Below are 12,734 nucleotides of genomic sequence, written 5' to 3'. Positions count from 1 at the left end.
GTTCAACCTGATGAGGTAATGCTAGGTACTGTGTGTATTGCCAGGGAATATACTAAGAGAAAACAACATCAAAAACAACATGTAAATCCATAAACATTATGATAAGTCAATGACCAACATATGCAAATGAATCAAGAAGAACGTCGCCTGTAGGGCACATCCCGACCATAGGCATAAGCCTACAAAGCAAAATGACGAATGAAAACGAATGAGCACGCCGAACCTGAGAAACGGTCCAGACTTTGTTAACGTTTGCGGAGAAACTTCTGTTTTTACGTGTTATACATGTTAAAGTACAATAAAAGATGGGGGGTCGAGAAAACAGTATACCCTAATGAAGCAATTATTTGTTTTTATAACTTTAATTTAAAACGCGTTACATTTGCAGCTTGTCAAAGTATATTTTCTCTTTATATTAGCCGAATACCCAGTTTAAGGAAAAATAAAATTAAGTTAATTTACCTTTGCATTGTTAATATTAATTGCCTTTAATGCTGAAATCATGACAGTGAAAGGTAAGGCTGTGATTGTGGCTTTATGTGTGCTAAGAAATTTCTGTGATCAGTAGACCAGAACAGCTTAGGGCTTGTACCGATAGCAAAGAACTATGCTGTTGGTTCCCCATTTCTTAGTTTGTGTCTGTGTGGAGAGTATGTAGTAGTGGAAGTTAAAACAACAGTCAAGGGTTAGATATGAAACATTTCCACCTTTTCTGAAACGACTTTCGGTTCTATCTTACAAGTTAAATCATACCACCGCCTCCTACTCGGGACTGCACGACTATGATCAGTTCTTATCGGTCCCTTTTAATGCATCGGTTATATTTACATAATCTCAAACAATCAGGAAGACAAACTCAGAACAAAGTTACAAACAAGATTAGGACGGTGTTATTTGTTCCTGCGGTTGAAGATCAATTGTTTCAACAGATGTATTTACGGACACTAAGAGGATTTAATACCCGATTTGTATCAGATGCCTTTGTGAGCAAATTAAATAAGTAACATAATAACACATATCCCCATATTTAGGTGGTATTTAAATGTTGTTTTGGGTATAGAGAACAAGCGAGCGGGCGAGATAGGAGCAGGCCTATGTGTTGCGCGTTGCCAATGTATTCTGAATAATTGAAGTTTTAGGAGTTTGTTGATGCACTTGTAGGATGTGACACGAAGTGGATCTTTAGCCTCGTGATTGTCTTCGTCGTGTTTTTCTTGAAATGGATCCTTTGCCCCTAATGAATCCCAACGCAGCTGGGCATGTCCCACACGGATACCGAGAGCTTTAACCCTAAAGTAACCTCAATTTGACACCACTAGATGAAATTTTACCGCCTGTTAATGCCATCTTCAGCAGAGGCGAAGGATCCGCATGTTGACGGAGTTATGCTTCTGTAAGAACACTGATTTTTTTTCATTTGAACGGTCTTTTTTCTGTAAGGGTGCACATCAAAGACAAATTCACTTGCAAGTTACATTGTGTACATTTACAATGCAACATGTTGGTGTGAACATGCTAATATGTTTCTTCGTGCATTGCATTTGTAAATAAAAGGTTTCCTACTCTTAGCGGGAGTCAAAATATAAGAACTATAAGGCATAGGTTCGTCTTTCTCTAGTGTCTGCGCAAGAACACGCTAAACCATGCCATTTGTTATCTATTAATATGTCATTAAAGTGTTGAGAATTACAGTAATTTAAGTTTATGCTGTTATAAAAAGTGAACAATCACAAGCAATGCTGTTTGAAAAATGAATGAGTTTTTGGTACAGAATATATTTTGATTTGGAATAAAAAGGAAATGAAAGCTGTATTATAAACACATAAGTACTCCAAGATTCACAATAACGTGCAAATAATGCCATATGACCAACATAACTGTCATTTATGTTACATTTTGTGCAGAAAAGTAGTAGCACAGCAAGGATTTTATTTCAAAATTTTACATTCCACGTATTTTTAAAAACCGACACATTTGCTTGTACTACATTCTGAATGTTTAATAAGGAATAAATTATGTGAGAATACATTTCCCTAACAAATGTTAACAAATGCTAAGTTTTTCAACTATGAATGACATAATTTCCCTATCAATTAGCCTGCAAAATAAATATTTATCAAAGATGCAAAGTAAACAGTACTGAAACGTTACGTTACAAAGTTTTTAAAAGTAAATCTGTCTCTTTAAAAATGAACTGATCTCAGGCTCTTATAGTGCAACCACTTGACCACCTATAATGACGATAACAACACTAAAACAAATAAACTTTTTCCTAATCTTGCACTGCTCGTTTCTTGGAGACTCGTGCAATACGTGAAATCTACTCTTAACAAAGGACGTATGATTCACTTACCATGTTTGTCCGGGAAAAGTCAAGTCTGGGTATACAAGTCATTGTACGCGAGGGCATTTTTAAGATGGTGATCGCCTGATAAAAGGAGCGGTCTTCAATAACTTAAGCTACCCGTTCCCTGGTTTTCTACACAGAATGCATCAGCGCCCAAAAGTATTCAGACGGACTGCGTTCCTGCTCTGCGCATAATACTGTAGTTCCTTCTCGAGCTATAGCACGTTGCAATGTCCACACAGCCGTTTGTCAACCCTGCGGTTCTACTTTTTTCTAGCAGGGGCTTCCCACCCCCTTATACCTAACAAACATAATTGTTGTTACGGTGCTTCATTTATTATATCGGTTTCGTTGCTATTAGTATGATCAACTCGAGGATCCGAGTTGTCTTTAAATGGAGTTTATTGACCTTACTATCTCCCTCCCATTCCCGAGTATATGCGACTCGTTAATTCAAACCATGAATGGTTAATTTTTCGAGATCAAAAATACCATTCAGACATATATTTACCCTTGTATGCAAAAACCCATCAATATACGATGATGTCATATGCGCAACAGGGTACATTATCATTGATGAAGCTAAATATTAAAAGGGATAGATGGCCTGTTAAGGTTTTGTGCGCAAAAGAGCATGGTCTAAGGAAAAGAGGCCAACGCCACAGCAATCGATGGCCGGAGCATTGCTCCTCCTCTAAACCTCAAGCGTTCCCTATGATTGATGATCTTGGGGAGCTTTGATAATTGACTACTCTGAGGTAAGGCATGGATTTCTATCTAGGGAGGGGATTGGACGAAAGAAACATACAAAATTACTTTCCCTACAAAAGGTCTCTTTTTTTCTTTTTGGAAAAGTTCATTCTGTGCTCAAGGGGGTGCGCCATGTCATTTAATTTACTAAATAACCCCTTCGCAATTAGCAGCGCCATTAGCGGGCATTACCGAGTTAATTCTTGAGCACACATGCTACAACCACAACAAAGATTACAAAGTAAGCGTCAGGCTCACAAATGAAATTAAAAACAGTTCTAAAAATTCATTTTAAGAGAGTAATGGAAGCAGCTAGGATTCAGCTCAAAGAGATGTGTATGGTTGTTTTACTCTTTTTAGCTCCTTTAGTTCAGTACAATGCCCCTCCGAATTCCCCACCTGGAAATACAAATAAATGGTGATATTCAAAGATGGTCGTTTTCACATAAACACATATAGCAGTTTATTTTTAATGTGAAACGTAATTGATATGTGGAGTTTCAGCTTGATATGTACCCGATTTATAAAATTATGACTAAAAAAGTGTTGAAAGAGAGAAAAAACAAATGCATAACTATTACCAGTGGGAGGGTGGGCCTGCCTTTGCTACTGTAAGCTGCTTTTCAGTTTTCCAGACTTCACAAAAAAACTTGTCTGGATCTCAGATGCACGACTCCCTTTTCTTTTTTTTCTCCCCAGCTAGTTTTGATTCTTATTATCGGTGAAGAATTGGTTGAGAGGCGATGCTATGTTGTTTGGCTCCCCCCGTGCGGAGTTGAAGCAGTCCTCGTGCATACTCTGCATATCACAGGCTTTGGTCTCTCCTCTCTTTCTATAGCTGTTGCAGGACTGGCTATGGCCACCACTACTTCCGGGTTCCGTCATTTCATTCTCCCGCCGATCAGCGCTGCAAACTGACTCTGTTCTATAAGCAAGCTAGCAGCCAACCTGCCAACACTCGCTGACACTCACTCATCTCAGACCGCGAGAAAGACGAAATACCTACGGGGGAAAGGAGAGATCTGAATTGCAATCTCTTAATTTCTATCGCTTTTTTTTCTTTTTACAGTAATAATAAAACAAGATAGCGATCCAAAGGCATAAAGGAGACGCGGAGTTGTTGGAAGAAAACGGGCTAAAAAGATTCATCCTCTCGTGAACATCATCACCAACCATCATTCATTCATTACCTTGACAACCCCTGGCTTTGATTGACAGCTGGAGTGGCAAAAAGCCATGAGACACGACAGTTTAGTTACATGCAGGTTGTTGATGGGCCGATTGTAACCTTCAGTTTGGTGCTTGACAATTTTTTTTTCTTTTTTTTTGGGGGAAAGAGGAAAACAAGAAAAATTGCAAAACTCCTCCTGATGCTTCTGCTTGTTCTCAACCACACTGGAGAATAGGAGAATTCACTAAGTTGGTTGAAAAAGGAATCTTACCACTAAATCACTTTCTAACCGGACTGGGATATTAAATATACGACACATCCAGGAGTTTATTGGAGCGCAGCCTGATGGCGCAAAGGGTAGGTTTTAAATCTCCAACACTTACCTATACAAATCCACTATAGGAGGGCCTCTTCTGTCGCTCTCTTCAGTTGATGGTGGCTAATATACAAAATATTCACATCTAAGTGATTTTATTTGACGTTTTGCAGTACCTTTACTCTTCAGCCCTCGTGTGTGCCTCTGGTTAGCCGGCGATCACCGCGACATTCTCGGAGCTGTTTTTAAAGGGACTCCTCTAAGATATTCGCTGGTTTTACTAAAGTAACCCGCTCGCGTGGGATCGCAGTTTAGAATGTTTTTGGTAATTTCAAACTTATTTGAGTGTTTACGTGCGAAGGAAACATACATTGTTGTCTTTTCAACCAATACTTCCCTCTACCCCCCAACAGGATTGCTGCTGCTTTCCTGGACTAGCTAGTCGTGTGTTTTTGCAGTGGTTACTATAGACAGATAACGTATTTCTTTTGTAATTGTTTATTTCTCTGTCTCCACGTTGCCTCTCACTACTCTGTGCTTCTTTCTAGTACGATGAGCTGGCCCATTACGGTGGAATGGATGGAGTTGGGGTTCCGGCGTCTATGTACGGAGATCCGCATGCTCCTCGGCCGCTACCCCAAGTGCATCACTTGAATCATGGACCGCCGCTCCATGCCAGCCAGCACTACGGTGCACATGCACCTCATCCCAACGTAATGCCCACCAGCATGGGTTCCGCAGTCAACGATGTTTTAAAGAGGGATAAAGATCAAATTTACGGGTAGGTGCAATATAATTCTTTAACTTGTGTCGCTCTGTCCGAGTATTTCTTAGCAGTTTTACAAAAAAAACCTAACAAACAAAAAATAAAGTTTTAGTTCTCTTAATTCAACGATAACCAAAAGTCATGCGAAGTTGTTGGAAACATTTTATACATCTTAATTTCAGCAACGGTTTGACATATGTTTTTTTTATTATTCAAAACAAAGTGTCTAAAGTAATGTTTGTCCAAGTCGATGTATTTACATGTTTATAGAGATAAAAATAAGCTGTCAAATATATCATATACATTATATACACACATACACACACACGCGTGCACAAACACACACGTACACACACACTCATCTCTCACACACGCTTCATTAACGCTTTATGCCATTCTTTTCTTTGGTGACCTTTGTTTCCATATTTTGAATAAAAGAAAATGTGGTATTAAAATTTAGTAGCAACACCAGTATACGATTTTTAAAAGCATTATATGATTTGAAGTAGTTTTTTTTTTTAATAGAAGAGACACGTTGTACGTCAACAGTAGCGTCTGCGAATAACACAGGAATCTTAATGTCCACCACAGAAGTATTTTTGTTCTAATTATATTTTGCCTGTACTTAACTGTCAGATAGCCTACGTGTTTGTTTCAATACGCTCTACGATACCGTTGCAATGAATTGTAAAAAAAAAAAAAAGTTTGTTAGAACTGAGATCACATAATCTAACAAAAATAATCAAACTATACATAGTTTTATTGTTTTAAGGTAGGGAAAAACGTCCTTCGCCTGTGCATTACCTTCGTTTACACGTTTCGAAGGGCGAAGTCGGTGCTCAAGTTGTGTGTTCCCTGTTCCAGTCACCCGTTATTCCCCCTGCTCGCGTTGGTTTTTGAGAAGTGCGAGCTGGCGACATGCACGCCCAGGGAGCCCGGGGTAGCAGGCGGGGATGTCTGTTCCTCCGACTCCTTCAACGAGGACATCGCGGTCTTTGCCAAACAGGTCACTTTAAATATATATTTTTTAATCGTCTTGTGCTATTCGAGCCCATGTTTGCTATCGTTAATGTCGAGGACGACTGCTTGGCCACTATACAAGACTAAATTTATTACACTTTTTTATGTTTGTCTGGACTTGAATGGTGAAAGTTTTTTTAACCGAATAATTACAACAACTACAGTACTTGACAACCCGGAAACTCACCGTATGTGTTAACAAAACATTATCAAAACAAAGTAATAATTTTAAAACTTTATTTTACTTTTTTACATGGATGTTTTCCTTGAGAGAAATGTCAAAAGTAAAAAGTAAACTGAAAACACGACTGTAATACCAAGAAAGCGTCGTAATACCTGCTTTGTTACTGTTTTAGGTCCGAGCAGAAAAACCTTTATTTTCTTCAAATCCAGAGTTGGATAATTTGGTAAGCGATGCATGCCGCCTTTCACATTGTAATTTTCGTGTGGTATGGCGGCACCTTTGAATGTAACTTGTTTTATGTTTCAAACCTGCTCTTCTGTCCCCTATAATGCAACGTAAATATGCTGGGGTTTGATTGGAAATCACAACACAAATGTTTCATACGGTTCTTTGAAGTGTACAAGGGGAAACTGAGGGGTCTCGAGTGGCAAAGCATTACGCTACCATAGGAGGCCGTGAAGGAAGTCACTGATTAGGCAAAGCGCAGTGTCTCCTTTCAGAGCGATTCTTTTGCTAAAAGATAAGCTTTGCTCTAAGTAATATCGCCATATTTGTTGCTATTTAATCAGACTGACTAATTTCCTATCTGACGTAGTATGCCTTTATTGTTATATATATATGAAATGAATCAATTATTTCACCATAAAGTATACGAAACATCAATATCATAAAAATTTTCATGGCGTGTCAGTAAAAACTGCAAAGTCGCAGATCGTTAATGATGTGCAGTCTCCCCATTCAATTTCCACATTTTCTGAAATATTGAATACAGTTCTAACTTACACATTATCTCCCTTTTCAGATGATACAAGCCATACAAGTATTACGATTTCACCTTCTGGAATTAGAAAAGGTAATTGCTTACTTTTCTTAAACTTATTTGTTTCAGTATGAGAGTCAGCATTGTTTGAAGAAATACATTATGTCTTTAAACATATATAAGCTGTATGTGTTATTATTGTTTAAAACGCACATTTGGTCACAGTTGTCGCCTTTGTCTAATATTCAGTCAACAATCACGGAACACTTGAAATGAGCAAATCAATGCACCTATCATGATATAAATTATTGTGACTGTTCTTTAAGCTTGCAATATGGTGCCAAACAGTTCGCGTAAACTTTGATAGTATGATTAGGCAATTGTCTTCTTTTTGTCATTTGCAACCACACTGACTAAGGTCACTTATGGATAAATATATTTATACTTCACTGGTCGAGACCAAGATAAAATATATTAATTAGAAATGCCATTTTATATAGTCATAATATAATCAGTTTTCGCTTGGTGTTTATTTTTTTCCGACGGCAACTTGTTGCTGAAGTCTCCTGAGAATAATAAGCGCTGCAACAATTTCACTATTGTTTCCTTGACTTCGACGATTATGCCCCTTAATTGTAGTTATTCTTGGACTGGTCGCCCTGCTTCCCCATCCTGAAAAAGGGTATTCTTCCTTGCCTTTAGGTGCACGAGCTCTGCGACAACTTTTGCCATCGGTACATTAGTTGTTTGAAAGGAAAAATGCCAATTGATCTAGTTATTGACGAACGGGATGGCAGCTCAAAGTCGGACCACGAGGAGCTCTCAGGATCTTCAACCAACCTAGCCGACCACGTAAGTAACTTGGGTTTATTATTTCATATCGCAGTACTTTCTGTTAGTTTGTTGGTGCACAGATTAGTGGTGTTGTGGTAACGTACGCCAGGCCATTGTCAGTGGTGTGTTTGAGAGTGAATAATGTTTATGTTGTCTATAGGCCTAGTAGCCTACTGCGTGTTTCCATCTCACTGAATTTTCATTATTGCGCATTTGGGTGATTTTTAGTTTGACCTATGTAGATAAGTAATCTTGATGTCAGGATGGTAATTAACTGTATCAATCCTTTTTATATTGTACGTTCAAAAAGCCCATTAAGTGAAATGTTAATCTTGGATTTGGTGATTAATTATTTTAGTGTCTTTGAGGTATGGTTTGATCAATTAATTAGACATGTCGCCATGTAAGAATTATCACCACTCGTCATTAAATGGGGAGAACAAGAGAAGAATTATGAAGTTATTATTTTAATGAATTCATGTAAATAATTACAGCGCTGGATTTTGTGTCATTCTGACATTTGCATGTCTTGGGGATATGGCTGCCCTTCATTGTGGCTTTACAAAAATATTCCATGTAAAAATTGAGCTGTTAGTGAATACTGTTGGAAAGGCTGCGCTATCACAACTCTGTGGAGGCTTTGCAGGGCTCAGAAACACGGGTTTGAAATGAACTGGGTGTGAAGACAGGGAGAACGATTGTTGACAAAAACTACAGAGCAGTTGTGCAATTCAAAGCGGTGTGCCTGGGCTATGAGAGTGGAGAAAGTGGGAATTAGACGGTCGTTACCGTTCACCATTGTCAAGTTCAAACTGTATCAAGCGGTATCGGTAGTTTGACAGTACAGAAAGGACGCTCGTCGTCGATGTTAATATGCTTAATGGTTTCTTATTGAATGCTGAGTGGTTTTCGCCATTGTCTCTTTAACACCGCACTCGTTTTACGGTCTCCGGTCGCTCTAATGAATAAAAACTATGTGCACCTCAAGTGCAGCGCCTTCAAATTTGGAAATCAGTCCTGGGTGCGACGTGCTTTTTAGTGCAATGAACGCTTCACCATAAGCAGATGTGAGTGTAATATCTTGCTGATAAACCTGGCTGAGTTTTTAGTAAAGGACTAATATTTAATTTGAAAAAGGGTGTAAGGTTAACGTTTTGGTGATATGGAGAAGCGCATATCGCGACACAATGACGGGTTAATATAAACCAGCAGCACGAGCTCAAGAGTATTAGGAATTAAAGCAGATTTAAGTGTTATGCAAAGTCACTCCACTGCATCTGTTGGGGCTAGCTATAATAGCGTCGGATTCCCTTCGACTGCTCGCCGTGTTTACAGAGTTACTCCAAGTGCACCGCAAAGGTGGATGAATTTAGAATTAATACCCAACCATCTTTTGCGTTCAGCTCTGGTTAAAAGCTCGGCGTTGTGAAGCTTGTTTCAAGTGTACGTGTAGAAACGAGGCATGGTGTTGTTTATACTGAAGAGATTAGATAAACTAGCCTGTTTAGTTTCGTGGCAGATGGTTGATGCTCAAGCCAATTTTCAGTGTTCTCTCGCAATGTGCAGACATAGACACTGTCGCTGGGCCCCTGTGAGAAGTATTATTTTGATCATATGAAAATGAAATAATCCAAAAAAGAAAAGGGCGCCAACATCAAACCTAAGAATGTATGACAGGCCATTTATTCCTGAACTCATTTAGGTTTAACACTTCATTTGGCATTTTAGTTTAGAGCGATTAATTTCCTTTTGGTGGCAGCTATGGACATTTTATGAAAAGTGTTTGTGCTTTGTCTTTAGAAACCTGAAATTTGTTTGGTGTGTGCATTTTATGGTTTATTTGCAGATAGATTTGTTTCACAATAGTGCGGCTTTTGATATCTGGATGTTTTCCATATTACCCATTTATAAAATAAATAAATATATGAATAAATCCATTGTAACTTGGGATGCATCTGTGTATTTTAGCTTTAACATTTAAGTTGCTGGTGTTCCGCCTTACTGCACAACTGAAATATAAGGATACACGAAGTTACATGAACTGTGAGAGTCCTTTTTTCACTTTATTGGAAAATTGTAATCCTGGAAGATATTTAAATATTAATAATATGATATATGATGCAAAATATCAATGCTTGAAATAAACAGCGACTTGAAATGAGTTTACATCTCCTGTTAAATAAAGTGCATGAGCATGGAAGGAGGAGAGAGCAGCACCTCATCAGAGAGGCTGCTTGCACACATTCAGATTTAAAACGTAATTAGACTATAAAATGTTGTGTTGCACGGGTAGGACTGTCTGATGAAAAAGACACAGGCATTTCCATATCTCTACACAGAAGGCCGAGGTACCCGCGTGTGGAAAATAGAAAGGTGAAGTGTTTGGAATGTATTAATGAATGTAACGTTGCAAGCGGTAAAGCTAATGCACTGGCTGATGGCAAGAAGTTGCAGCTGTTTTTTTTTTTTTTGTTGTTGTTTTTATTTCATTTTTTATTTTACACTATTTTATTATTCATTACAATCCTCTCTTTTAGTCAGAGAGGGAAAGGCAATTTGATAGTTAGATATGCTAATTTATTTAGTTAGAATCTCTCACGTCCATTTTTCTTTGCTTTGATATGCATTTTTAATATATAGCCCAGGGCTACATCTCATTTGGTGAAAGTTGGTTCGGTAGTGATGATGAGGCTTCTTACAACGAAGGAGACAGCCCGTTGTGTTCTTTTCTCTCTCTCCTTTCCACCTCTACCTGATGGTAGCCCCTAATAAGCACTGTTTTATTTACACTTGAATGCAGCATTGTCTTTGAAGCGATTGGATTATAACATTGTCAATGACGAGGAGGCCTTTGCTACCCCAGTTGATTTTTTTGCATTGGCTTCCTGTTACTACCCCTAACCCCCTCCCCCATCGCTTATAAAAACGAACTAAAATAATCTTAATATGTTATACATGAAAAGTGAAATGAGGGACGGCTCGATCTCTCTAATGATCGGTTGAGTCTTGTTGCTGATCGATGCCTGTCTCTCAGTTATTTGAATAAGATTTTAGTCTTCCCTGTGATACACCTAATTAAGACTGGGAATGGAATTAATATTGTCTGCGCTAATGAATATGTCTTTGTGCCCACACGCTCGCTATTGTAAGGGAATTTTTTATCAAATAAAATGCATATTAGTTGGAAAGTGAATTTGTCACACACACATACACACATACATACGCGCAACCTGCAGTGCATGCGAACACACAGAAACACACACACACACACACACACACACACATTTGGAACCCTTGTTTTTAGGTCTTCATAGTTTTAAAAATATGGTGTAATTTGGTGTTTTTGTCACCCTAGCTTCTTTTTCACTGCTGCAGGCTGATGGCTTTAGGTGCTCCAAAGGTTACTTGTGGGTTATCTAAGCCTTACACTGGTTGAGTGAAAACATTTGTATTTATGTTTCATTTGTGGTTGAGAGATATTACCAGCCTTATTGATTTATCAGTATTTATGGAACATGTTGAGGGCGATAATGTCTCATTATTTGTCTGCACTGATTTTTTGGACTGTTTTATTCATTTTAAGGTGTTCGAAAACAATTGTCCAGGACCACTCTTCCTTGCCATCATATTTTCATTACTAATTGTGCCATTACTGGATATTTTGACCTCATCTATTTATGAAGAAGGGTGGCTCTGCTCAGGATTCCTGAATGCAGCAAACTGTAAAATTTTCAGCTCTGTTCGGTTCTAAAAAAAAAAAGTTTCTCCTGCAGAGTAACTTCATTAGGATTTTCTCATCAAAACAATCGTGTCGCACAATGGAGTTTACCACTCCAGACAGTTGTTTTGTGATGGCACAATCTGTAGTTCTACATATCCTATTTAATTAGCGTTGAAATGCCACGGCCGGCTGGCAGACCTCCTAATGACCGATGGTGGAGAAGCCAGACTCACTTGTTGCTTTCCTTTTTAGCAGCATACCATGAAAGCCACTGCAAAGTGAAAAAGAGATCAATATTAATGTGCCACAGTGTAAAGTGATTATTATAAATAAATAAACAGAAGCCCCCTTTGCAGTGTCATTGAGTTGTGAGGTTGTGAATAAAAGTAAAGAGCTAATTATATGCTTGGTGCGACGTTTAATTACGATCTATTTAATTTTTTTGATTTCTTCTGTGGTGAAAAAAATCCATTTTAGACGTATTAAAGCGATCAAATATCACTCAAGGGGCCTCAAGGTCATGTCTTTTTGTACAGGTGTAAATTCCTCAAATGCTGACATATGACTGAATATTATTTTTATCTGGAGCCCTGATAGAATGTAGACTTGTTCGCTGTAACATTCAAAGCAATAGAAAGGATGATCTCACTTTTGAGTTAATGTAGCTGTTCATACACTCGTGAACCTTAAAACGATCAACATAAATTATAAGACGTTTCATCAATGTCCCTTTCTTAAACTTGCGGGATCATTCATAATTGATGGCGTTGTAAATATGTTGTTGTTGAAAAGTAACCTTCACTTTAATGTCTTTGTGGAGCGGCTGTATAATTATGTTTTCGATTATACAAAAATGTGTAAGAAG

General features: G+C 38.2%; 1 protein-coding gene across 4 annotated transcripts in view; it reads left to right on the top strand.

The window, feature by feature from the left end:
* Window positions 1-3,909: 3,909 nt before the first annotated feature.
* Window positions 3,910-12,734, top strand: part of meis2a (Meis homeobox 2a) — a 74,992-nt gene continuing 66,167 nt past the window's right edge. For 2 of the 4 annotated variants that reach the window (XM_036542055.1, XM_036542054.1), the window contains exons 1-6: window positions 3,910-4,625; window positions 5,133-5,365; window positions 6,215-6,356; window positions 6,727-6,777; window positions 7,357-7,407; window positions 8,017-8,166. In XM_036542055.1, the coding sequence (XP_036397948.1) occupies window positions 4,614-4,625; window positions 5,133-5,365; window positions 6,215-6,356; window positions 6,727-6,777; window positions 7,357-7,407; window positions 8,017-8,166 (639 nt within the window). In that variant the 5' untranslated portion in view covers window positions 3,910-4,613. The remainder of the gene's footprint in view (window positions 4,626-5,132; window positions 5,366-6,214; window positions 6,357-6,726; window positions 6,778-7,356; window positions 7,408-8,016; window positions 8,167-12,734) is intronic. The other 2 variants (XM_036542056.1, XM_036542057.1) reach the window with 2 other exon arrangements.

Source organism: Megalops cyprinoides, chromosome 12 (genome assembly GCF_013368585.1).
Source record: "Megalops cyprinoides isolate fMegCyp1 chromosome 12, fMegCyp1.pri, whole genome shotgun sequence".
Lineage (NCBI taxonomy): Eukaryota > Metazoa > Chordata > Actinopteri > Elopiformes > Megalopidae > Megalops > Megalops cyprinoides.
The sequence above is the reverse complement of the archived record's forward strand: the minus strand, read 5'-3'. Positions and strand labels throughout refer to the sequence as shown.